At 44.7% G+C, this 24,761-nt stretch overlaps 1 protein-coding gene across 1 annotated transcript in view; it reads right to left on the reverse strand.

Moving 5' to 3' along the window:
- Positions 1 to 261: 261 nt before the first annotated feature.
- Positions 262 to 24,761, reverse strand: part of CFAP52 (cilia and flagella associated protein 52) — a 31,447-nt gene continuing 6,947 nt past the window's right edge. The window contains exons 5-14 of the mRNA XM_084648155.1: positions 22,059 to 22,158; positions 21,601 to 21,717; positions 11,144 to 11,244; positions 9,733 to 9,903; positions 5,423 to 5,571; positions 4,599 to 4,744; positions 3,606 to 3,757; positions 3,043 to 3,145; positions 1,914 to 2,025; positions 262 to 787 (exon numbers count right to left, since the gene is read on the reverse strand). Of these exons, the coding sequence (XP_084504281.1) occupies positions 612 to 787; positions 1,914 to 2,025; positions 3,043 to 3,145; positions 3,606 to 3,757; positions 4,599 to 4,744; positions 5,423 to 5,571; positions 9,733 to 9,903; positions 11,144 to 11,244; positions 21,601 to 21,717; positions 22,059 to 22,158 (1,327 nt within the window). The 3' untranslated portion in view covers positions 262 to 611. The remainder of the gene's footprint in view (positions 788 to 1,913; positions 2,026 to 3,042; positions 3,146 to 3,605; positions 3,758 to 4,598; positions 4,745 to 5,422; positions 5,572 to 9,732; positions 9,904 to 11,143; positions 11,245 to 21,600; positions 21,718 to 22,058; positions 22,159 to 24,761) is intronic.

Here is a 24,761-nt window from a genome sequence, read left to right on the forward strand (position 1 = left end):
GACCCTGATCTAACTGTAGCACAAGTGACAACCATTCTAGAAGATATCTGAAAATCAGGCCCCTTTGAGGTGCGTCAAGTAGGGCCCCCGAAATATAAGGCACCCCAAAGCCTTATGCACCTTTGAAAATCTTGCTTTAAAAATCTTAAATCGAGTTGCTCTGTAAGTTACATTTCGGAGTTGAAGCAGAAAAGGCTATTTGCTTATTCAGAACCAAAGGAATTAAAAATGAACACAGAAGACCATATTTACATGACAAGCGATTCATTGTGAAGGAGACAGACAGATCTAGAAAGGTATTTGGACAGAAGACAGCAACAGAACACAAGCACTCATAGAATTGCCTGGGCCTGACTTTGAGCAAGAAGGAGCCCCCCCACTTTAGTGGAGTCAATGGGAGCTGCAAGTGCTCAGCACCTGTGAAAGTCAGGCCCATCAGTCTTATTGGACACCAGAAAGGATCTCTGAAGGGCCTGGTTATTTCATACTAGCGAATACAAAAACAATGTCTCCTCTATTAGTAGGAATGTTTGCATCGTTTTAAGCGGTGTCAGCTGTAAGATCAAAGCTTTCAGAAGTGGCATATGGCCTCGCAGCTTCTGTGCCAGGTATCAGGAGGAGTGTGGGTATTTCCATCGCAGGATAGCACCATCCGCGCTCACGCTCACAATGTATTTATTCCCAGGGCAGATCCTGAGTCGGGTGATGCTGCCACTGTGACCCATGCCGACGTGAGTCACCTCACCCTCATTATAGTCCCATACCTTCACTAGGTGATCGTCACCACCTGCGTTGGACACAAGGGAGGACAGATGGTTACATGGAGCCTGTGGGGCTTCTGAAAGAGCCACTCGCTTTTTGTTCATGGTGAAAAGGCAGAGGAATGTCCTGGCTTTGAGATGGGAAAAGGGTGCGATACAAGGTCCTGAGCATTGTGGTTGCAAAGGACTTTTTTCCCCACTAGAACCAGTGACTCTCTGTGTCTGGGACCAGCACAGTGCTTGGCATGGGCTCCTACACTGACAGAACCCGATAAGCTATATTCAGAGATACAGCCACCCAGCAAACCTACTAATCTTCAGCAAGATTTTCCTCTCAATGCTGATTTAACAGGTTAACCTAAGGGAGATGGTCCCAGTACATAAACTGCAACTTTCACCACATGCCTGTCCAATCACATGGCTCCCCCATGCCACTCCAGTGTTAGGCTCAGAGGATGAGTGAGAATGGCTAGGGATGAATGCACCAGTGCTTAATTCAGGCAGCTGTAGAACCAGCGGGGGGTCATCCTCCACTTTTAACCCTCCAGAGGGACTCCCACATTACCAGAGAGATTTCCAGGCTTCTGGAGAACGGATGCTCCCACAAGCCATGAAAGACCAAGGATCGAACTCATCCCTAATGCAACTCCACTGAATTCAATGGCGTTTCACCAGGGCTGAAAATAACTCCATACTTTCTCTATGACAGACTGGTTTTTAAGGACCTGATCCTGGGAAGTGCTGAGTGCCCTCATCTCCAAATCATAGAATCATAGAATATCAGGGTTGGAAGGGACCTCAGGAGGTCATCTAGTCCAACCCCCTGCTCAAAAGCAGGACCAATCCCCAATTAAATCATCCCAGCCAGGGCTTTGTCAAGCCTGACCTTAAAAACTTCTAAGGAAGGAGATTCCATGATTTAAATGGGAGCTGAAGGTGCTCAATGTGTTGCAGGATCAAGCCCATAGTATCTTTCCAAGTATTTCCCTTTAGTGATTCCTTTTCTTTTCCTCTTGACATATTTGCAGGATCTCATTTTGTTCTTTCTTGCCCACTTTCCTAATCCCTCTGAGGTCCTTTACATTTTTTCCTCTGCTTCCTGGAGGTTCTTTTACATTGTTTCCCACCCCCCACCCCCGCCATCCTACTTGCCTGTAACAAAGTAAGTCCCGTCTGATGTGATATCCATCCCATTGATGGAGCCAGTCAGGGAGCCTTCCAAATTTCTGATTGCAGAACCATCAAATATTTCCCAGTATCCAATCTAGAAACAAGATCAGAAATGAGAGATCACTTGTACAGCACCGGTGTGAAGATTTCCACTGCTTCTGGAGGATAGTGTTAACCTGGACTGTGGTGAACCTAAACTGTAAGTTACTGAAGTGCCCAATTCTCTCCCATACAACAACCGCCTTTTGTCACGGAGTCCCCGGGTGATGCTCTGGAACTGCTCCCTACGAAGCCAGTTGGGACTCTGGGGAAGTCTCCTTTCAATGAGCAGACTGTCTTTAGGACACACAGCTTCCACCTTCCTGGGTCTGACCTGAGAGCATTCAGCATCCTCTGCCCCTCCGTGAGCTTTCCACAGCGAGTCCGCCCAGGCGGAGTCCTGGGGAAGCCAGAGGGTCCTGCACCCCAACTCTGCACTCAGACGTGACTCTCAGCCAGCCAGTAAAACAGAGGTTTATTAGACAACAGGAACATGGTCTAAAACAGAGCTGGTAGGTACAAAGAACAGGACCCCTCAGCCGGGTCCATTTTGGGGGGCAGTGAGCCAGACAACCACGTCTGCACTTCACTCCATGTCCGCAGCCAGCCTCCAACTGAAACTCTCTCCAGCCCCTCCTCCTCTGGGCTTTGTCCCTTTCCCGGGCCAGGAGGTCACCTGATTCCTTTGTTCTCCAACTTTTTAGCTCTCACGTTGCAGGGGTGAAGGGCCAGGCCATCAGTTGCCAGGAAACAGGGTGTTGGCCATTCTCTGTGTCCAGACCCCTGCATACACCTGCCCTCTAGGGCTCTGCAACGATCATACCGTTATCCCACCCCCTAGATACTTAAGAACTGCCTAGGGGAAACTGAGGCACCCCCACAATATTCAGAGGAAACATTAAGAACAGTCCCGCTTTGTCACACCTTTCTATCATGGGAAAGCCCACACTGGCTTGATAAGGGCCTGGCATGATCTGATTGGAAGCTGAAATCCCTGACAGTGACAAGACTTGCTGTCCTGTCCCCTGAGGTTCTGAGCTACTTCAAGATGACTTCGTGCAGTTGTGCCTACCTTTCTGTCTGTTCCACTGGTGATTATCTGGAACTCCTCCGGATGGTAACACACACACTGGAACAAGGTGTTGGCCAGGATCATCTGATTCCTCATAAAACGTCTGAAAAATACCCCCAAAGCAGCCTGAGTAAGAGCTTATCAAAACTCATCTCTCTCTTCCTAAGACAGCTTTACCTACTGTGGGTGTGAGGCATCTCCCGCAGGTAACACTCCATCACATACTGGTCTACGGATAGGGTTTCATGAGGTACAGATAATGTGGAACTCATTTGATCAGGGGAACACCCTCCCACAGGCTATCCATGCTGTCTGTTCTCCCAACTGCGCCTCCTTGGTTACCTCACAAAAGGCCTTTTAAAGCAGGGACTGGTATCATAGTGGCAAAATCTTTCATTTCTGGACCCCATGCTCAGGGGAACTTTGGCTGCCCAGGGCACCCTGTGTGTGGGGTGGCTCTGCCGAGAGCTTTACAAGCACACCCGATACCCAAAACCTAGCAAGGTCAGAGCCTTGGCGTAGCTGAGAAGTGCTGTACTGCTGAGGAGGAATGATCTCCTTACACAATATCCCAAATGATGCACGTTCCATCGATGCTGGCTGTGACACACTCCCGGTTGTTCTTCTTAATCTTGATGCAAGATACAGCGGATATGTGCTCCTTCAGAACTTCCTCCAGTTTGCGAGTATTCTGACCAATTTCCCACACCCTCACCTGCAAAGCAGCCACAAACACCTTCGTAATGCATGCTCCTTACTGAGCTAAAGTTGAACCAAAAGGGATTCCTGAGCTCGGGGTTTCTCCTGAAGCATTTGATGGCATCTCCAGCGCATGGAGCTGAGTGAGATGCTGCATTTCATGCATTGCTTCCATTTCTCTGGGGATGAGTGAGGGCAGAAATACAGATCCCTGAACTCAGGACCAAATCCCACTCCCATTGAGGTCTATGGCTAAACTCTGGTCTACCTCATTTTTACAAAGATTTGGCCTTAACAGAATTAAAATGTCGATTGAAAGTCAAGTTCACCACTCATGGAGCCACAACAGAGATTAATTTAGCCTCAAATGTACAGCTAAAAGGATGCAGGATCAGGTCCTGTCTTGAGTACCAATTTTCCTTCTAACACAACTTTGGTCACTCTTGTTGCCAGTCTAGGTTGCAGAGCCAATAATAGATTATATTTATAACCTTGACTTCTGCTGCTTTCAGAATACCAGACAATATTCCTATTGTGAAAATATACCTCTACAAATAATCTCTTCTATTACAAATCAGACTATACCTATTCTTTTGACTGACAATGGGATTAAGAGGCATGTTCAGCATTGGAAGGATTTACTACGCCTGGCATGCCAGGAGTAATCAGAAGGTACGGCTCCATGTCACACTATGAGCAAGTGGGAAGATTTACTTACAGCAGACACTAACATTTTGTAACTGAGCCTTGTGCTTAAGTGAGCCAAGCAAAAATGATGCTCAGGTTCTGCCTAGGTGGTTACTAGTTAGAACGGCAACAGCACAAGTCAGCCCTGAGAGATTTTAGGCACATATTACCTGCCCTTCACCTCCTCCACTGATGATCCTTTTACAGTCACTTGTTGCAGCGATGGCTGTCACGCCCATGCTATGGGCATGGTCAATCACATACATGAGTCGGCCAGTCTCTGGTGTGAAGGCACGGATTTTCCCATCATTCCACGCTGATGCAATATGGAAACAGATCACCCAGAAGGTCACTTTCTTTATATTATTGTTCTCTTCCCTGTGCCCCTCCCCAAGCCCCCCTTCTTTAAAAAACAAACAAAAAAACCCCCACAAAAACCACAACCTCCTTCACACTGAGGCCCCTATTAGCTACCAGTAAACCCACTGCCAAGTATATGAACACAGAGCCATAGTCCCAGTCCGCAGGGGAAGATTTCACTCCCTCTACCTAGGGAAGAAGGTTTTGGTGATGATGGAGGGGAGCATGATCACTCTCAATAGGGGGACTCCTGTAGCTCCACTGCTACCATGCAGCAGAAGGCACTGGCTAGGGAATATACGTAAAGGTGCACCACACCCTTACCCCACCTCAGCCTCAACCCACGACAGTGTGATGGGAACTCCAGGAACCTGGACGCTAACCTGTGCTGGAGTTCACACCCTCTATGTATGCTCCCCAAATCCTGCCCTCCTCGCACACCATGTTGCCTGGGGTTTGGCAGCTGTGGAGCAGGGTTTACTTGGCTGACCATAAAGAGAAACCTTTTGGTCACTGCAATTAGTTGAAACAATTCCAGGCTTTGGTCCCCCCCCCCATTCTATTAGAGCCTACTTCCTTAAAAGCGGGCAGCAATTTGAGGCTGAATCTAAACACAGAGCTTCCCAATCTTTACCTGAAATAATGCTCTTGCCGTCTCTCATGAAGTCTATGGCATGGCAGGTCATATTGGGGATCGTGATTCGTAAGAGCTCCTTGTTTTCTGGGGTGTGCCACACTCGGATGTCATTCTTGGAGCAGGTGGCAAACAAGTCAGAGGTTCCCCTGGGGAAGGTAGAGAAGCAAGCTACTGAAGGCCAGTGTTGGGGAACAGTTTCCTCATTAAATCTTAACTCCCCCGGCATTGCTTCGCTATCTGATGTTACTAATGTTCAACTACAGCCTTTCCAGTAGGGGACACCATAGTTAAGGCGGAAGGACCATTGTCATTTTTCACTCCTAACTTTCTGCTTTTGGGATGAAACTTTCCAAGCCTGCTCTCCCCTCAAAGATGATTTTATGGGAAGTAAGCCCCACAGTCGTATTTCAAAGCTTTTTGCTTTAAAATAGAATGATCACTTTTTTTGGCCCACATATACTAAAAAAGGATGAAACTTCAGATGTTGTGCATAGCCAGCCCTAATAGAAAAAACAGTGGGGTTTGCTCTGGCAAGAGTTTTTTTTGTTAAGTATTCCTTGCACAATACAATCAGGTAGTGTCATAGCTACGTATGTTGAATATCTACAGAATGGTCGAATTTTAGATCCACAGCGTGCATAAAACACACTTTTGCAGCTCTAAAATGCTGCAGCTGGAGGTTTTCCTTTTTCTCTCCCAAAAAACCTAAACAAACAAAGAGGAAATGGAAAATCAAATACATAGGACTATTGGCAGATGTAAATGGTCACTGAAGTCAACGAAGCTATGACCAATAACACTAGAGGAAGATCTGCCTTGTATTACTGCAACAAAACTTTTAGATTGTGCATCTGGGCACCAAATGTCTGGAAATGAAAAAGTTACATTTCTCTGTCAACAGCAACTTACATTTTGCATATAATACAGTTTCATTAGTTAGGGTATTAAATGTATACCTCAATAGGTACAGTGCAGAGAAGATTGATACAAGAACTGACAGGTTAATTTCCTGGGTTGCGTGTGTGTAAATTTGCAGCCCTAAGCTTTACGATAAATTTGGCTACATAGATACTATAAGAAACATTAGAATATGAGTGCTTCCAAATTAAGAGGGCTGGATAAAAGAAAGGTTTGTTGATTCCCCAGGACTAACATCAGGTGCCAGTGACAGGCTCCTTGTTGTCAGGATGCATTTCTTAGCCCCCTTAATGGACCAGGAACACTGTTGGGAGAATTAGACAAGGCTGCAAAAGTCTGCTGAAGTGTATCTCACAATGAGGCACGAGCCTTCACATTTTTAGGTTCACAGAATAAAACCCGATCAATTTATCTGGAAAGCAAAAATAATGTATAAAAGATTTTAGTTGTGTTTAAGAATTTACACATTTTTCCTTCTACCTGATGTGTGGTCAGAAGCCTCATGATATTCCAAAAGTGGGAGAAGTTACATTTGAGAGTCTGCTGGATCCTAATGTTTATAGACACTCTTGGGATAGGGAAGGGAACTGGTCTCCACCTTAGTGAGGGCAAGTCACAAGAGTTCTCATGCCCATGCTGGTGGCAGTCACCCTCGTCTGGGTAGAGAGGGATATCCAGATCACCAAAACAAAGGGGTAAGATGCTTTAAAACAAGCAAGTGGCTTTTCAAAAGAAAGCAACACTTATTTTAAAGCACCCCAATTTTTGGTGATGAGATTAAGTGCATATGCAATAAGGTGGGATGTTAGTTATGTACAAAAATAAGCAAACGGTGCATCGCACAGAGATGATGTAGAGTGAGATCTAGAAAGCAATCTGTCAGGAGTCACTGTCTCCCTAGCACCCTCTCTTGGCTGCTGACCCACTCCTTCCCAGTCAAAGCTACAGTCCAGCCCTCTCTCTTCTCAACTTTGCCTTTTTATTTCATTTCATTTCTCTGTCACAGTTACTGGATATAGAACATTCTCTGTCCCACCTGAGCTTCAGACAGGTTTATACCATAGTCTCAAAACAAATAGAAAGTCTTTTACCCAGCGGGGCTCGCTACAGTGTACTCAAGGACTCTCAATCAGCCTTTCACCTGTGTTCTCACCTCTCTTCTAGGGAACCCTCGTGGGAGCCTTCCCTTCTCCTCAGCCCACCTAGGGCTCCTGCCAGAGCCTTTCCAGGCCTCTAACAGCTTTCCCTCACTTCCTTACCACTGAGCTTCCCTGCTGACCTTTAGAGGGGCCAGCTCCTTCATTAGGCCTGACCATTACCCACAGATGGGCTGGACCATACTCCCCTTAAAGGGGCCAGGCCAGCCGGAGACACAATCACATGCCTTTTGTTCAACATCCCCATCAACACCCAGCAAGAAGAACCAGAAGGACAGAGAAAACAAACAGTGACACATCAAAGTAGAACTCCTTTCAAGCCAGGCATCCTTGGATGCTTTATAAAACAGGATAACATTAGCAGTTGAAGTATTTTGGAATAAGCCAGGCCAGAGAATCAAGTTTAAGTCTGGGTTTCAAAGCCTGGGAGATGCACTGTTCAAAAGGAGATAACAGAGAAGTAATTTTCAAAGTATAGGTAGTAATAGAGTCCTACCATGATCTCTAAACCCCACTCATCTGAATGTCTTCTTCACACAATGTGTTAGTCAAGGGAGTGCATCAGATTACTGCAAAGTGCTAAACGATTTATCCATTAAGCTAGAGATGTGCACAGGGCCATCCCTACCCATATGCAAAGTATGCAGCTGTGTAGGGCACCAGGAGCCCCAAATTTCCTGGTGTCCTACACAGCTGCATGCTGCTCCAGCCCCTTCTCCACCTCTTCCCCATGGCCCTCGCCCCTGCTCCGCCCCAGTCCAACCCTTCCCCTGAGGACAGTAAATGGAGCAACCCAGCTCCAGGCCTGCCCCCATTCCGCTGAGGGTTGCAGCAGGGGTTGGGCCTGCACTCACCGGCGGTGGTAAGAGCGACCCGGCCCCAGCCCTCTCCGCTCCCCTGGCTCCCAGCCGCGACGCCGGTGAGTGTTGGGGGGTGGTTCCGCCCTGCCCCCAAATCCCAAGGCTGGGAGCTAGGGGAGCAGAGAGTTGCGGCTGGGTCACTCCACTTCCCGCTGCCCTGTGAGTGTGGGGTCAGGCCCGCTCTGCAATCACCAGGCGGCAGGAAGTGGAATGACCCAGCCCCAAGCTGCTCCGCTCTGCCAGTGAGTGCTGGGGGGTGGTTTCTCCCCTGCCCCCCAAGCCTGCTCCTGCCCCCCTCCCCGCAGAGGCCTGGGGGGCTGCGTAGGGCACCAAAATGGCTAGGAATGGCCCTGGATGTGCAGGTCTGTACACTGGTGTAAAGTGAGGGGTTGGAGGGCTTTTTGCATTTCTGTTTTATATGCTACACGTTTTGCTGTAACTCAATAGGACTTGGCACTTTATGTCACAACAGCAGCATGCCAAAACTCAAAACCTCCCTCTGGATCAAATGCCACCCTCCATTTACAGAGCGAGTGACTGAGCTATCACTTTTATGAAATGTCATGATCCTAATATTCACAGCAAAGAGGAATTTTCCTGTCTGTTCATGAGATGAATGTGAATAGAAGGCACATCTGTGAAGTTAGCACCATGCATCATGAGTCCTGAATTTAATATAACATGCCATATTGTTAAACACACAATTACAAGTGATGTTGATAGACCCAAAGAGTCTGTTCTGACAACAGTGCTAGTCAATATTAGATGACGTTCTAGGCATGAAGTAGGTTATAGCCCACATAAGCTTATGCCCAAATATATTTGTTACTCTTGAAGGTGCCACAAGGACTGATTGTTTTTACTGATACAGACTAACACGGCTAACCCTCTGAAACCTGTTCTAGGCACTGGATCAGAGAGCAGGAATGCAGCCATGTCTGCAAGTATAGACCCCATTCAACTCAGTAAATGCAAGAAACACTGGAAGACACATGAAATTTCAAGTTTCACATTAATCGGGGCCTGAATGGCCCAGGGATTTCCTAGCACTTTTCCCAAGAGCAGGGGTGTTAACACCAGTGTTTATGCAAATTGGAATTTGCATAATTACAGTCTGCCTACTTAAAATTCTCCATGTAGATTCAGTTGGAGAACTTATTTTTCACTTCCCCAAGCTGAACTGCTGCTGACTACCACACCAGATGGGGCTGCATTTCAGTGGTGGAGGAAGAGTTTGTTATATGTAAATCAGTGTGGCTTTGGGAACCTTCTGCATAGAAGGTGCTGTACAGATATCTTCATCAAATCGACAGCTTGCTCCCCCACCCCATCTTTTTCAAGAACAAAAATGCTCCCTTCCAGTCATACTAACGATGGAAAAATGATGTCGTGGATGGCTTCATTATGACAGGTGGCAATGAGCTCCTCTTTAAACTCATTGTAGTTAAGGCGATAAATCTGGGACTCTTCTGTTCCTACAAAGAACTGGTGACCTTGACCTCTGAGGGTGAGGGAAGTGACGCCACCTTGGACTTGAATTTTCCTGTTAAGACAAAGCAGAAATTTGCACTGATGTGGACCTTGATTTTTCTTGCCTCTCTCTCCTCCCCACCTGGTTTTTTGTTTGGCTTCTGCTGGTATACCTTCCTCCTACCCATGTGCCACATTGGTCATGATATCAACAGGCAGAAACATTGTCAAGTCCAACATGCCATTCTCAGCCATGTTTGTTTGCACTTCATGCGATCCTTGGTATTTTAGGGATTGTCTACATGGGAAAATAACTGTAATAGCTATGGCAGAATATTCTGCATTAGCCGTCTGTGTGGATCCCCTTATTCTGCACTTAACATACCTTTGGAAGTGGATTTAAGCTAACGCACACAAAAGCACTCAGTGTAGAATAAGAACATCCACATGGGGAATTAGTGCGGAATACCTATTCCACTTTACATTCACAGACTAGTTTATTTCACAATAGCTTCCACATGTAAACAATCCCAAATTTGGCAGGAATTGAGAAAACATACACACACACACACTCACTCTGTTTGACCAGGGGTATTGTGTAAACACGCCTTTGTTTTCTCTCTTATTAGAGGTGCACTTAATTAGCATAACCCCAAGGAGTATTCTAGGTAATTTTGAATTCAATGTTTGGGGCATAGTTTAAATCACATATGACTACGTTATCAAAAGGGCACACCTAGGTTGCTTGTGGGAAACTGCCCGTAGCTCTATTTTCCATGCACACTGGAATGCTTTGAAAGTACTTAGGCACACAGTTTTGATACACTTGTCTACACAGCTAGTGGCATCCAACATCCGCCTTCAACCACTTTTCTTCTTCTTTTTTTTTTTTAAAAAGATTTCAAGGGTGCAGACCTCCAGCTGGTGAAATCGATGTAATTTCATTGACTTAATGGAGCTATGTCAATTTTGGATCAGTTTAGGAACTGACCCAAAGCCTTTAGAACTAAATGTGGTCATTTAAAATGAATAACAATCATTGGTACAAAGTTTTCTAAATAAATCAATAAAAACATTCATCATGTTTCAATCGGTCACTATTTCATTCTGCAAGATAAATGCTGTCCATTTTGACAGTGTCTACTTGTGTTTGGAAAACTGATACTTTGAGATTTCTCTCTTATTCATTAACTAAAAAACCCTCAGCACTGGAAGTTAGTGTGTGCCGTGCAAAGTGAATACTACTGCCCCATTATGTTGCCACTCTGTGGAAATACCACTCACCCTCCTGCTGCTTTGATCTACAAACTCACTTGATCAGTTTGTAGTTTGATCCTTTACAGAGAGCTACAATCCCTCCTCCGGTGCTGACTACTAAATCTCCTGTCTTCAGCAAAAGCAAAGCTGTGACTCCCTATGAGAAAACAGGATTAACACACTATTGTATGGAAGCAGAGCTGCTTTACTGGTGCTGCCATGCAGAAGAGATCAGAGAGAGTCTTTGTCATGCTCCCTGCGGTGGCGCGTATGTTGCTCATGAGCTGCTTTATTAGAATTGCCCCACTCCGCTGCTAAAAAGCGGTCCTTCCAAAATGAAAAGGGAGACAACGTTTATCAGCTATAGGTATATGAACAGCTAGTGTACAAACTTTAAAAAAGAGCAAGAAAGTAATGACAGCATTAATCCTATACAAAGGGACTAGGATTGAGCGTGCACACCCATGGATAACCATTCTAGCACAGGTTTCAGAGTAACAGCCGTGTTAGTCTGTATTCGCAAAAAGAAAAGGAGTCCTTGTGGCACCTTAGAGACTAACCAATTTATTTGAGCATGAGCTTTTTTGCATCCGATGAAGTGAGCTGTAGCTCACGAAAGCTCATTCTAGCACAGAATACATGCATCCTTCCATGGATGATTCTTTTATTGGCGTTGAAGCAACACAAGGTAACTCAGCCTAAGCTTTCTCCCCCAAAGCTCTGCTTCGGGTTTTCTGCACGGCCTCTCTGTCCCAGACGCTATGGCTCCAGAGGACCACTCCCACCTCCCTTTATTGATGGTGGGGTTAACAAGCTCTTCCTATCACTGAGAGCCCTCTGGAAGCAGTCAGCATTTCAATAGAGGGGTCCGACACCTGCTAACAAGGGGTAGGACAACAGAAGAACCTACTGCTCTGTCAGAGAAAGGAAGCATTGTCTACTGGCGAAAGCACCAGACTGGGAGTCAAGAAATCAGTTCTGTATCCAGCTCCGGCACAGATTTTACTGTATGTCCATAGAGAAGATGGACATACAGATTTTACTGTATGTCCACAGCTCTCTGTGCCTCAGTTTTCCTGCTTGTCAAATGCGAGTAATCTGGGCTGCTGTGACGCTGAGTTTATTAATGTCTAAAGATCTCCAAGATCCTCTGAAATAAGGTGCTGTAGAGAGGAAAAATACTAGTATTGGTCCAAATCCTGATGTCCATCCTCAGCAAATCCCCACTAATTTTAGTGAGAGTTTTCACCTCAGTAAAGAGGGAGTAAAAACTGAGTGAAGATGTCAGGATCTGGCTCATTATTAAATGAGGTCATTTTCTTGCTGTCAAAAATCTGGACTGTGAACTAAGTTCTATTGCTAAGCAAAAAGTGTGCTCCCAGCATGTCATCTCCAGTCCACTAAGAGAGCGGACAACTCCATTGTGGGCTGGTATCTGCCAGCTCCAACAGGACAGTGCCCATACTGCAGTATCTTCAGCTGTTACAATTCCTGTCATTCACACTTATAGGATTCAGTTTAGTTCCCAAAGCCCTCTTTACCCTCTCACTCGCTGCTTTTCCTTATGCATGTCTCTGACTGTTGCATACAGGGATGTAGAGCATGTGTCAGTTAGGATCACTTCAACTCAGAGCTCCTATAAGTGGTATTACTGTGGCTGTGTTTTGTGCAACCATGTTTCTGGAAGCTTACCGCAGAAACCAGTTAATGCCAATATCCTCCCGTCTCCCTCTGCCTTCTCTCCTCTACAGTGTTTCACTGAATCACTTAGCACAGAGCATGTATCTGCCAACCCTTATGATATTACCAATATTTACAATATTTGGTGTTTTTCCTCAGAGCCCCAGCTCCTTGGGATTACGTGACAACCTCAACTTTCATTTTAAAAACCTGTACTTTTCTAACACTCGCCGTTGTGGGAAAACCGCATGAAAATGTGAACTCTCAAAGGTCAAAACCCAGAAGGCAAATAAAAAGAACCCAACATTTTTTAAAACGGTCTAATCTTTAAGCCAATCTCATGGTTTTTGAACACGTGAGTTTGGCAGGATTGTATAATTTATTGTGTCTGAGCCTACAGTACTGGTATTCCCAGACCAGCTCCTCTATACATATTAATCAGGCCCAACCCCAGTTAGTTTCCAAGATCAGACACATTCAGGGCAGTATGGCCACAGACAGCAAGTTTGCAGGTCCTTTGAGTGGAAATGATTAAGGTTCTGTGGGAGTTATGAGGGGAGGCCAAGCCAGAGAGGAAAACAGAAAGCATATTTGAACTGTTCAGGTCCAGGAGGGGAACTTTAACAGCATCCAGACATTATGGACTGAATGATAGTACAATTCATAAAGTAGGTTGAGTTTGGGAAGACTGCTTTGGTCCAGTTGTCTAATTGAGTGGAATCAACTGTATTAATTTTAAAGTCTTGCTTATGTTTCATGGAATATTTTTTAAAAATATTCTCTTTAGAGGTTGCTGCATGTCAGATTAGCTGTATTACTTATCCGTTCAGAAAACAAAACTATTAAGCATATCTGCATGAAAAAGGGTCTTCGCTGCTATTTACATTTTTCTATTTTTATCCTCTTTGCATTTTTTCTTTTTATTTCCATCTGCTCCACTAATTTATCCCTCTCTTGACATCATGATTCTCTGACATCATGAGTAATTGTGGGAAATTATGTCATACACAGGGGATGTTTTTATCATCTAGTACAGAAAAACAGTAGGAAGGAAGCCTGTTTTCATTTAACTAGCGTTAGGAAAATGATGAGAACAAAGAAAACAAACCCAGAAAATATGATCTAGAAATAGAACTGTTCTAAACAGAATGTTTTTTCAAGTTTTCTATGAGGTGTCAGCAGCTCTTTATGAGTCCTGCTATCAGATACCCATCAACTTTGCTTTTGATCTATTACTTTGCAGTGTTTTTCTGTAACAGTCCTCCCATTTCAAACACCCAATGGGTTTAGGATTATGGAAAGTGGTGGAATTAGAAATCAAACAAACGATAGAAAATTTACATAATTACAGCTCTCAACTACCTGCTAATAAATTTGTGTTTTTATGGCACTCCCAATACTGCTTTAATTTTTCTAGGTATCCTGTTTAATTTTCCTAATTTGGGATTGAAACAGGTATCACAAACTGAAAATCACGGGTCTTCAACTGGTCAGAACACACAGGGTTAGATGTGTCATCATCAGTCTGATTTCAACCTTGCTTTTGTAAACGGACTTCTTTCCTGTCAAGACTGTTCTTTGAACTACCACAAGTAAACCAACAGTTTTATAATCTACACTTGTAATTCACAACACCAAGCAATTCATATTAATGATGCAATTAATACTGTTTTATATCCTGCCATTTGCAGATGAAACACAGTCTCCTAAGAAACTGTTGTCTTGAAGTACAGTAATTACAGAGACAAATCTCAAACCAACTCAAGCATGCCTATTTCCCCATAAGGATACTTTCTCCCTTGTCCCATTCCCATCTCTTCCAGGCCTCTTTGCTGCACTGTGAATGCCTGCTCTTCACCTTCAAGTTGTTTATAGATTTTCAACAATGTAAACACTCCAGGAATTTCGAGGAAGGTACTTGCAAGTCACCCATCCCACTTTACACCTGAGCAACCAGCTTGCAATTCCTCAAACAAATATGAATAAAAATTTTTGTAGTGTTTACAGGTCCAGAATTTACTGTCTTTACAGAAAACCCTTTAAAAAAAAAAAGCCATACAGAAAAGCTTGGTTTTAAAAAAGTTGCCAAGTGAAAGCAATGCACTTTACTATCATAGCTTATAAAACCCAAGCACTTAAATACCAAGAGATGAACAATGAAGAACCTGATTATCCTTACACTGCCTACCTAATAAGTAGTGTAGTTGTAGTCGTGTTGGTCCCAGGATATGTGAGAGACAAGGTGAGTAAGGCAATGTCTTTTATTGGACCAACTTCTGTTGGTGAGAGGGACAAGCTTTCAAGCCACACAGAGCTCTTCTTCGGGTCTGGGGAAGCTACTCCTAGCGTCACAGCAAAGTGCCAGGTGGAACAGATTGTTTGGCATAAGTAGTTAGCAGGCATTGTAAGGGACCATTCAAGGTAGAGTAACTCATTAATCGTCTTTACCAAACAAGGACACTCCACCAGAGAAGTAGGTCACATCATGGAATGGGCCACTCAAATACCCCAAGAGAACCTGCTTCAATACAGAAATAACACCCCCTCCCTTACTGCAAATACCTAATTGTCACCTACCACCCCACACCTGAACCCATACGGGGTATCATCAAATAACGACAACCTATGCTCAAGGACCCCACCCTGAAATCTTTCCTGAATCCCACTTCTGGCCTTCAAACAATCCTCCAGCCTCTCCAAGCTCATCATCAGAAACAAACTCCCCACAGACGAGAACACACCAACTCAAATCAAAGCAGCACCAGACTCTTCCAGAACAACAGAAGCAAAATCTGCAGACATATCTCCACTGCTACAATGATCAATACCCCCTACAACACACTTTTCAAGATTCATGGATCCTACAAATGCCTATCACAACACATGGTGTCCCTCATCCGTGCACTAAATTCACCACCAACTATGTGAGTGAAACCAGACAATCACTATGTTCTTCAATGAACTCACATAGGAAAATGATAAAAAAAGTCAAAAACACCCATCACAGACTATAGTCCACATTCTCTCCCCATTGGAGCTCTTTTGTCTGACAGTTTCAAAGCCAGAGAAGCAAGTCTAAAATTAAAATAATAATTTCTGAAACATTTTACTGTTCCTGACCTTTAAATTTTACATGAGCCAGTGTAAAATCTACCTATGGTCCATATTGGGCAGATAGGGGGATATAAAGGTAGCTATAAAGATATAAAGATAGAGGGATATAAAGCAATATTAGTAACTTAGCTCATATTTAGAAAGGAAGGCATTTATGTATCATAATTGCAAAGAATACTTAATTTATTCAAGAGAGAACCTAGCTGTCAGTGAGACTTAACCCTACAAAAGCCAAGGCCTGAGGACTTTTCTCACATTATTTTTTGAGGAGGGGGCTGTTATAAGGTGGTGTCAAGCTCAGCTTTACCGGAGAACTCTAACTGCAACCTTTACTATGGAGAAGCAGTTGCCTTTCCATAGCACGCTTTTAGAACCAGGTCCCAGAACTCTGCTTCTACAGCTCCAAAAATACAGGCCATTGCTCCTTGAGCTAAATGGACTAAGTGTATTGTTCCAGAGAATTCAGGATCAGAACTTGAATCACCACAAGGCAATGCATTGCCTAGCCACCTGTCCATAACTACTTTTATCATCCTACTAGACACAATACTAAACAACTTTGTCTTTCAGACACCAAAACGGAGACCTAATAAACCTAAACTGCACATAAGGAATGCAACTGTTACCTCTTGGCCAACAAATTGTGGTCACAAAATATGCAGGTTCTGTGCATGTAACTTCCAATTCTGCACAAGCAAATGCAGAGTTCGTGCATGTAGCAGCTGTACACACCTATTCTGCAGAAGCAGCTCAGGCAGAGTTTGGAAAATGTACCCCTAATAGCTTCCTCTACCAGTTTGCTGTTGGATTTTTGTTACCGTCCTTGCTGCTCACGCCTTTTCTCTTTAACTACAAGGTTTGCTTCCTTCAGGGACAGCACTGCCTCTGCACCCAGAGCAGCAGTGCAGATAATACGGTCATCTGCATATCCTCTCTTGCTGCTTGCTGAATTTCGGGGATTCTGACACAACAGAGAAATACATTCAGATTTCTGCAAGAGAGATTTAAGGAATAGCTTGACTTCCTTCGATATTACACTCTCCTCTGGGCATACATTGAGAAGCAATAAGAAGTCTTATAGCTATGAATAAAGAGAATCCAAGAACAACTGTACTAGCCAGAGTGTTCATGTTTAGCATAAATCCCCCGCCCAGCTATGTTTTGCACAGGATTGACCTGTTCTGGGGATTAATAAGGGTGTGTAGTAAACCGGGCTGTTGTCTGTAGGACCCCTGCCTCATTTGTTGCAGAACTTGGAAGTCACGTAACGTATGAGGCAGGAGGCTGCAGGAAGATAAAGGATGGTTTCATGTTTAAGGCACTTGAATGCTGCCCAGCGGAAATGAATGCTGTTCCTGGGCCTGCCATGGAGTCCCGATGTCATGCTGGGTAAGTCTCTTAAAGCAGACTTTACAGAGGTGGTCACTGATTGTGTGTTCACCATTTTCTGGGTCCTTACTTGAAATCCAGGGGTCTGATTTGCAGAAGTTCTGAGCACTTACAGCTGCTGGAGTGAGTGATTGCTTTAGCAGTAGTAGGTTCTCATCCTCTATGTGGACCAGCACTATAGTGGGATGAGACATGCACTTTGCCAGCTGGTTTCATGGATATTTGTTGACAGCAGAGGAGTAGTGATACTCAGGAATCTTGGGTTCCATTCCAAGCTTTGAAAGAGAGTGTTCTCTCGTGGTCACACACTCTTCTGCCCATTTCCCCCAAGCCTGGCACCTTCTGCCTCATCCCCTCTAACCTATCCCTCTCCCCATTTTGCCTTTTCCCCACCCGTCTCCTCATCCCAGGCTTCTTGCCCAGCCAGCTCTAGTCTTTCCCTTGGTGTTCAATGTTAAAGCCCCACTCTACTCTCTCACGCCCAACTCCCTCCTCACACCCCAACTCCTTGTCCCCCTTCTCCTTGCCCAGAAAGTCCCAGTTCCCTCTCCAGGTTCCTCATCCAATCTCAGTCTCTGCCCCCCACCCCCAGACGCTTGTCCCAGTCTTTTTGTTCAACTAGACCCAATTCTTGCCTTGCACTGCAGCTACTTGTCAGATCTGTCTCTCCTGCCCCGACCCCCCTGTCCCGCACCCACTGGCTCCCGGTCCAAGTCTCTCTGGTCCACCAGTCCCTTTCCCAGTCCCCAGCTCCTCATCCAATCTCAGTGTTTCTCCATCCCGGCCAACTGGCTCCCTCTCCTGCCCCACCTCATTTCTATCACTGGCTCCAAGTCCCAGTCTCTGTCCAGCTCCTAGTCCCAGCCTCCTTGCCCAGCCAGTCACAGTTTCTCCCCCTTCGACTCCTAGTCAGTTTCTCTCCCCAGCCCTCCAGATCCTGTCTCACCAGACTCCTTCTCCTAGTCTATTCCTTTCTCTCCCTCTGACTTTTGTCCCCTCTGAATTCAAATCAGTCAGCTTCCTCCACACTGCCTGAGTACCAGCAGCGGGGTCATCTATTATTAATTATTATTATTATCTGTATTATCAGAGTTCCTAGGAGCCCTAGTCATGGACCATGGTGCTAGGTGCTTTCCAAACACAGAACAAAAAGGATGTTCCTGCCTATGGTGAGATTTACAAACCCCACACCGGAGAGCAAGGGCTTAAAGTGCAACTCTGGGCCCAGGCAGCCGCACCTACAGGGCCTGCACAAGCTGCAGGCAGGGCTTTAGAAAGGGAGAAGAGCAGCTCCGAAGGAGGCAGGCAGTGGAAGAGAGCAGATGGTGTCCCTGAGCTCTGAGAGTCGAAGTATTGCCCCAGAGGCACCTTGCCTGCGGTCGCACTACACAGGCCAGAGGAGAACCTACAAAAGAGCACAGTGACTAGGTGTGCAGGTCAGAGACTCAAGAGAAGGGCTTTACCCTGGGACAATCAGTGGGGGCTGGGGTAGGAAGTGGTCCGATACCCCAAGAGGTCGATTATAGTCACCCACCGTTGGGCCTTGGACTGGAGCTCGGTGGAGTGGGTGGACCTGGGCTCCCCTACCCCCACCCAGCAGATAGCACAACACCAGGGGCCTTCACCTAAGATGAGAGGCCTATGGGAGCAGACCTTGGTTATTCAAAGGCCCAGCCCCTACTACCCCAGTGCAGGAGGGGGGAGCCAGAAACCCCTGCTTGACCACTAGACAGCACTGTGCGTGGTGGCGCATCGTTTAAAGTGCCCCAAGTACACTGACAGCACAGAAGAGCCAGGCTCCTGCTCTCAGGTCCAATGTCCAGCCCAACCCAGCCTGCAGAAACAGGGGGCAGCCATTATATGGAAAGTCCCCAGGAGTCCCTGTAGTCCTGGGCTGGAGCATGTTCAGTTGCTCTGTGGGAACAGTGCATGTGTACTCCGTCAGCACTGGGAGCTGTGAGAAGCTCAAACATGCTCAGTGAGGGTGGAATCTTCCAAGATTTTAGCTGTTAAAATCTAGCAAGTCTCTCCTAAGCATGTGTGAAGTGTGATTTTTCAAAGGCTTATAACTTTGACAAATTTCGGCAGATTTTCATGGGAACAGCAAAAGGCAAATCCCTGATACAAAGGCCACACCCCTACCAAATTTCAAGTACCTGCTCCATAGCATGGGGGCGCTAGAGCATTTCAAAAAAAGATCACTAGAATATTTTAAGCTGGGCAAAACAACATATTTTCCCACAGCTTTGTTCTCGGAAACAGCAGAACCAGTTTGGCTGAAATTTTCCAAAGAAAAATTCAACGTGAGGCAAATGAAATGCAGCATGGAAAATTTCAGCCCAAATGGTTTTAAAGCTTGGCAAATTATAAGTAACTGAAAACCAGGTCTTATGCTGGGAAATGTTGGGCAACCTCAATAGTAGGCAGCACTATTAGCCCTGTTACATCATGCCCGCCCCCAACAGGGTCCTGCCCCATCCTGGCAATGGGAGTGGAGAAGATTTAAACCAGCCTCTGTTCCCATTTCATCATTTACTGATAGACATTTTCTACAGCACTCTTCTCTAGAATAGTTCCTCCCCATTCTCCCTGGAGTCTCCTCCCACCACACACTAATCCGGAGCGGATTTCTGAGGGCAGAGAAAGGTGGTCTTTTACCTCCACTTCTGGGATGTTGCTAGAAACTGGGTGGATAAAAGAATGTGCTTGTTCTATCTGATGAGGCCAAGGGATATAGTCTCTCCTTTTCCCTGTTAGGCCGGAGGAGAGGTGTGAGGATGGGGACACCGTGCTTGTGGGAGAGTTATTTTCCTCTCTTTCCTCCAATTTTGCCAGTTAGCAGGACAGGAAGAGTGCTGCTGCTAACATCATATCAGGGGAAGTGTGCTGAAGACCCACTCCCACTGACAATTATTTGGCTGAATTCAGATGTCAAACATTGCCCAACATCCAACCTATTCCGCAATTGTTATATGTAATCTGGTTATTCCTACTTCTTAGGTCCTATCCAATATTACTGTAGTCCTTGGTTAAAGAAAGTACTTGTGAGCTAAGCACAGAGGAGGAAATATCTGCCAAAACTGACTTCTTCTTTCTTTGTGAAATGAAACTCCTTTGGTGCTTTTAATCTGCAATGGCAAAAATCAAGAGCATTATAATACCTTCATCTTGTATTGAAATTGATAAGGGAATCTGCATGACGGCACAAGAGCTATGGATAAAACCCAGCTTTTGGAATACACAGGGAGACAGCAGATGCTGAGCCAGATGAAGCTGAACAGAGCTGAGCCAGTGAACTCAGGCTCTGCGTCAATTACACCATTCAAAAGGAACTAATGGCACAGAACTGGGATTCGTTTCTGAATTGGCTTCAGGGAGGTTGTCAGGGTTCCCTCCCAACTCTGAGGTACAGATGTGGGAACCTGCATGAAAAACCCCCTAAGCTTATTTCTACCAGCTTAGGTTAAAAACTTCCCCAAGGCACAAATCCGTTCCTTGTCCTTGGACAGTATTGCTGCCACCAAGTGATTTAGAAAAAGATTCAGGAGAAGAACCACTTGAAGTTCCTATTTCCCCAAAATATCCCCCCAAGCCTCTTCACCCCTTTTCCTGGGGAGGCTTGAGAATAATATACCAACCAATTGCCTTTAATAAAAGTACAGACCAGACCCTTTATTTTTAGGACACTGAAAATCAATCAGGTTCTTAAAAGAAGAACTGTATTATAAAGAAAAAAAGTAAAAGAAGCACTTCTGTAAAATCAAGATGGAAGGTAATTTTACAGGGTGAGAAAAAGATTTAAAACAGAGTCCCCCGCTCTAGGCGCAACTTCAAAGTTACAAAAAACAGGAATAAACCTCCCTCCTATTAAAGGGAATATTCACAAGCTAAAACAAAAGATAATCTAACTAATTTGCTTGCCTTTATTTACAATTTTTATAATCTTAGATGCTTATTTCAGGTAGGGTTTTAGGAGATGTTTTTTTCCTGCCTGGTCCCTCTCTCTGTCCTGAGAGAGAACAACAAAGAGAGCACAAACAAAACCTCTCCCCCCCTCCCCCTTTGAAAGTATCTGCTTTCCTTATTGGTCCTTTTGGTCAAGTGCCAACCAGGTTATTTGAGCTTCTTAACCCCTTACAGGTAAAGGAGGGATTTTATTCTACCCTTAGCTGTATGTTTATGACAGAGGTTCTCTTAGAAGGAGGGGAAAATGTCCCCATGTCAGTTACTAACAAAGAGAGGAGGAGCATGGGAGGCAGGAGAAAAGCTACATGAGAAGTTGGGGTTAGCAAAAGTTACTTAGAAAAAGCCCCAGAGGGATGCCACTCACCAGGCTGAACTTCTCCTTCACAGGTCCATAGTCACTCATTAGTTTGCTTTTCATATGCAGTTTCAGGATATCACCACTGGAAGTGCCAACATAGAAGTAACTATCATCTTCTGCCATCTGAGGGAAGGTTTAAATAAGGAGATCAGGATCAGGTCATCTGTCTAGACATTTATTCAATGCCCATGATTGTGGTGTCTGAGTGGCTTCACTTCAGCATATTGCCCAGATTTTATTTGGGATGATGTGGGTAAAGTTTATGTTCAAACACACACAGAATGTTCCAGAGCTCTGTTGAAAGTTAAGACATTTTCCTAACTAAATCTTGTTAACATTCATAAGCAGAAAAGTGATTCCCAAGAGAAAAAATGCAACAGGATAGAGCTTGCTACATTATTACAAATGGTCTAGATCACCCATAAGTCTGCTTAGCTATATAGTTTCCACAGAAGAATACTTACCATAATACATGTGATTACTCTTTTCAGCTGCCCTGTTTGACATTCTGTTGGCCGGATTTTTCGATTTGGTAGATCTAGTTCCCATACTCGAATAGTCCCACTGTAGCAAAAGAACACACACCATAATCAATTTTATATATGCAGGAGTCTCGGAGACCTTCTAATACAGCAGTGTTCAAAAAGGACATTTAGTATGTTCTGTCTGGGATCCCTAATCTTCTTAATATAGAAAGGAAAAAAGTACAATTTTAGAGAGGCAAAAAAGGAACCTGTCCTTTTTATAAGGTTAGTTCTTGATAAGTCAACATGGGTGTAAGTGGTGCAATAGAAGTTATCTGGTAGAAGTATAAACTATGCTCTTAGGGAACATGTAATGACCTAGACACCTGCCATTACTCAGAGACACATGCACTGTGTGGCCCTAATGGCTCAGGTTATTTTGGAGAAGAATAGGAAAGGGACTGTCCACGGCATCCAAGACTATTTTCTAGTACTGTAACTTCACTAGCAACACAGGAGCCACCATATTATTTATTACCCATAAAAAACTACATTAAAAGAACATTCAAATTGAAAACTCAAGCACTCAAAAGTTAGGAAATGCCAGAATGAAAGACACTCATGAACCTTAATTCAGTCCTTTTGTGCTGATGCATTATGGTCTTTAATTACATGTGAACACACTATTTTTGCACAGAACTCCAGCATCATTCCTTCTACGGGGAACCATCATCAAGCAAGTCTGTTTCCACTGGGATCCCACAGGAATTGGTTTCTGGTCCTACACTATTTAACATTTTTATCAATGACCTGGAAGAAAACTTAAATGACACAAAAATTGCAGGAGTGGTAAATAAAGAGGAGGATAGGTCACTTACACCGAGCAATCTAGAACATCAGAATGAACTTCGGTAATCAAGAGTTGCTGCTTCTGATAATGTTTTAGTAAATTTTCCATGAGTTAAAAAAAAAAAAAAAAATCACTCTCCTGTAGCCACCTGGCCTGACCCTGTCACAACGGTTACATGTAAATGGATATGTAACGGTGACAGACCCCGGTCATCAGTGAGCAGGATCGAACCTGGGACCTCAGTGCATAAGCCTCTACAGCATGAGCTAAAAGCCAACTGGCTGTTAGCTAAGGCTGTAGAGCAGACTCATTTTATCTTGCTAAGTGGCCTCAGTGTCACTAGATGGGACAGAACACCACACCCAGAAGGTGTGTGGGTTACATATACACCCAAGAACAAAGAATGGAGGCCATACTTATAGGGAAGCAGGGACTCCGAAAAAGATTTGGGCAGGGTAGTGGATAATCAGATGAACAGGAGCTTGCAGTGCTATGCTGTGGCCAAAAGAGCTATTGTGATCCTGGGATGCATAAACAGGGAACTCTCAAGTAGAAGCGGAGAAGTTATTTTATCTCTGTGTTTGGCACTAGTGCAACTGCTGCTGGAGTACTGTCTCCTATTCTAGCGTCCACAAATCGAAAAGGTGGTGCATTAATTGGAGCAGGTTCAGAGAAGAGCCATGAGAATGATTAAAGGACTAGAAAACCTGCTTTACAGTGACAGATTCCAGGAACTCAATCGATTTAGCCTAACAAAGGGGGAGGGATAGCTCAGTGGTTTGAGCATTGGCCTGATAAGCCTAGGGTTGTGAGTTCAATCCTTGAGGGGGCCATTTAGGGATCTGGGCAAAAATTGGGGATTGGTCCTGCTTCAAGCAGGGGGTTGGACTAGATGGCCTCCTGAGGTCCCTTCCAACCCTAACCTTCTATGATTCTATGAACAAAGAGAAGGTTAAGGGATGATGGGATTACAGTCTATAAGAATCTACATGGGGAACCAATATTTGACAATGGGCTTTCAAGCCAGTAGAGCACAATTCAATGGCTGGAAGTAGAAGCTAGACAAATACAGACTGGAAATAAAGTGTACATTTTTAATAGGGAAGGTAATTAATGATTGGAACAATTTACCAAGGGTTGTAGTGGATTCGTCATCACTAGCAATTTTTAAATCAAGACTGGATGTTTTTTTAAAAGATATTGCTCTAGGAATTTGGGGGGCAGGGAGTTCTATGGCCTGCGTTATACAGTAGGTCAGACCAGATGATCACAGTGGACCCTTCTGGCCTAGGAGTCTATGAATCTACTACTATCTTATGATCAGATCATAGGACCACTACATAAGTGAAGAAAGAATGAGGATGTCAATGAGAATTGTTCTACCACCAAGGCACTGTAACAAGCAGAGAGCACAAGGGCCTACGGATATGTCACAGTGAGCAGTTTACTTCTCTGTTTCGACCTCCTAGTGAATAGTATAACCAGAGAGCCGGCTGGGGCTGTAGAACCAGAGCTGGAAGTATTTACAATGATAAAACAGCACAGTGCCACTGAAAAGGAATTGCAGCTTCTTCGCACCTCTTCCCTTCCCTACCCCTCATCCGACCACTATTCTCAAGTCCCTTCATGTCACTCCACTCCTGTACTATCTCCCCCTCATCACACATGCTTTGTTCCCTGAGCATTTAGTGCTCACTACATTTTAAAAACCCAACTCTAATTTCTAATTGAAAAACCCATCAGCACCAACAAGATGTGTGGATAGACTGACAAGCAAATCCGTAACCTCCTCAGTCTGCCTTCATTGGTTATCACTTGCAGCGCTGTGTCTAAATCTAGGCTGAGAGAGCTTC

This window comes from Lepidochelys olivacea (assembly GCF_965140295.1).
Source record: "Lepidochelys olivacea isolate rLepOli2 genome assembly, chromosome: 14".
Taxonomy (NCBI): domain Eukaryota; kingdom Metazoa; phylum Chordata; order Testudines; family Cheloniidae; genus Lepidochelys; species Lepidochelys olivacea.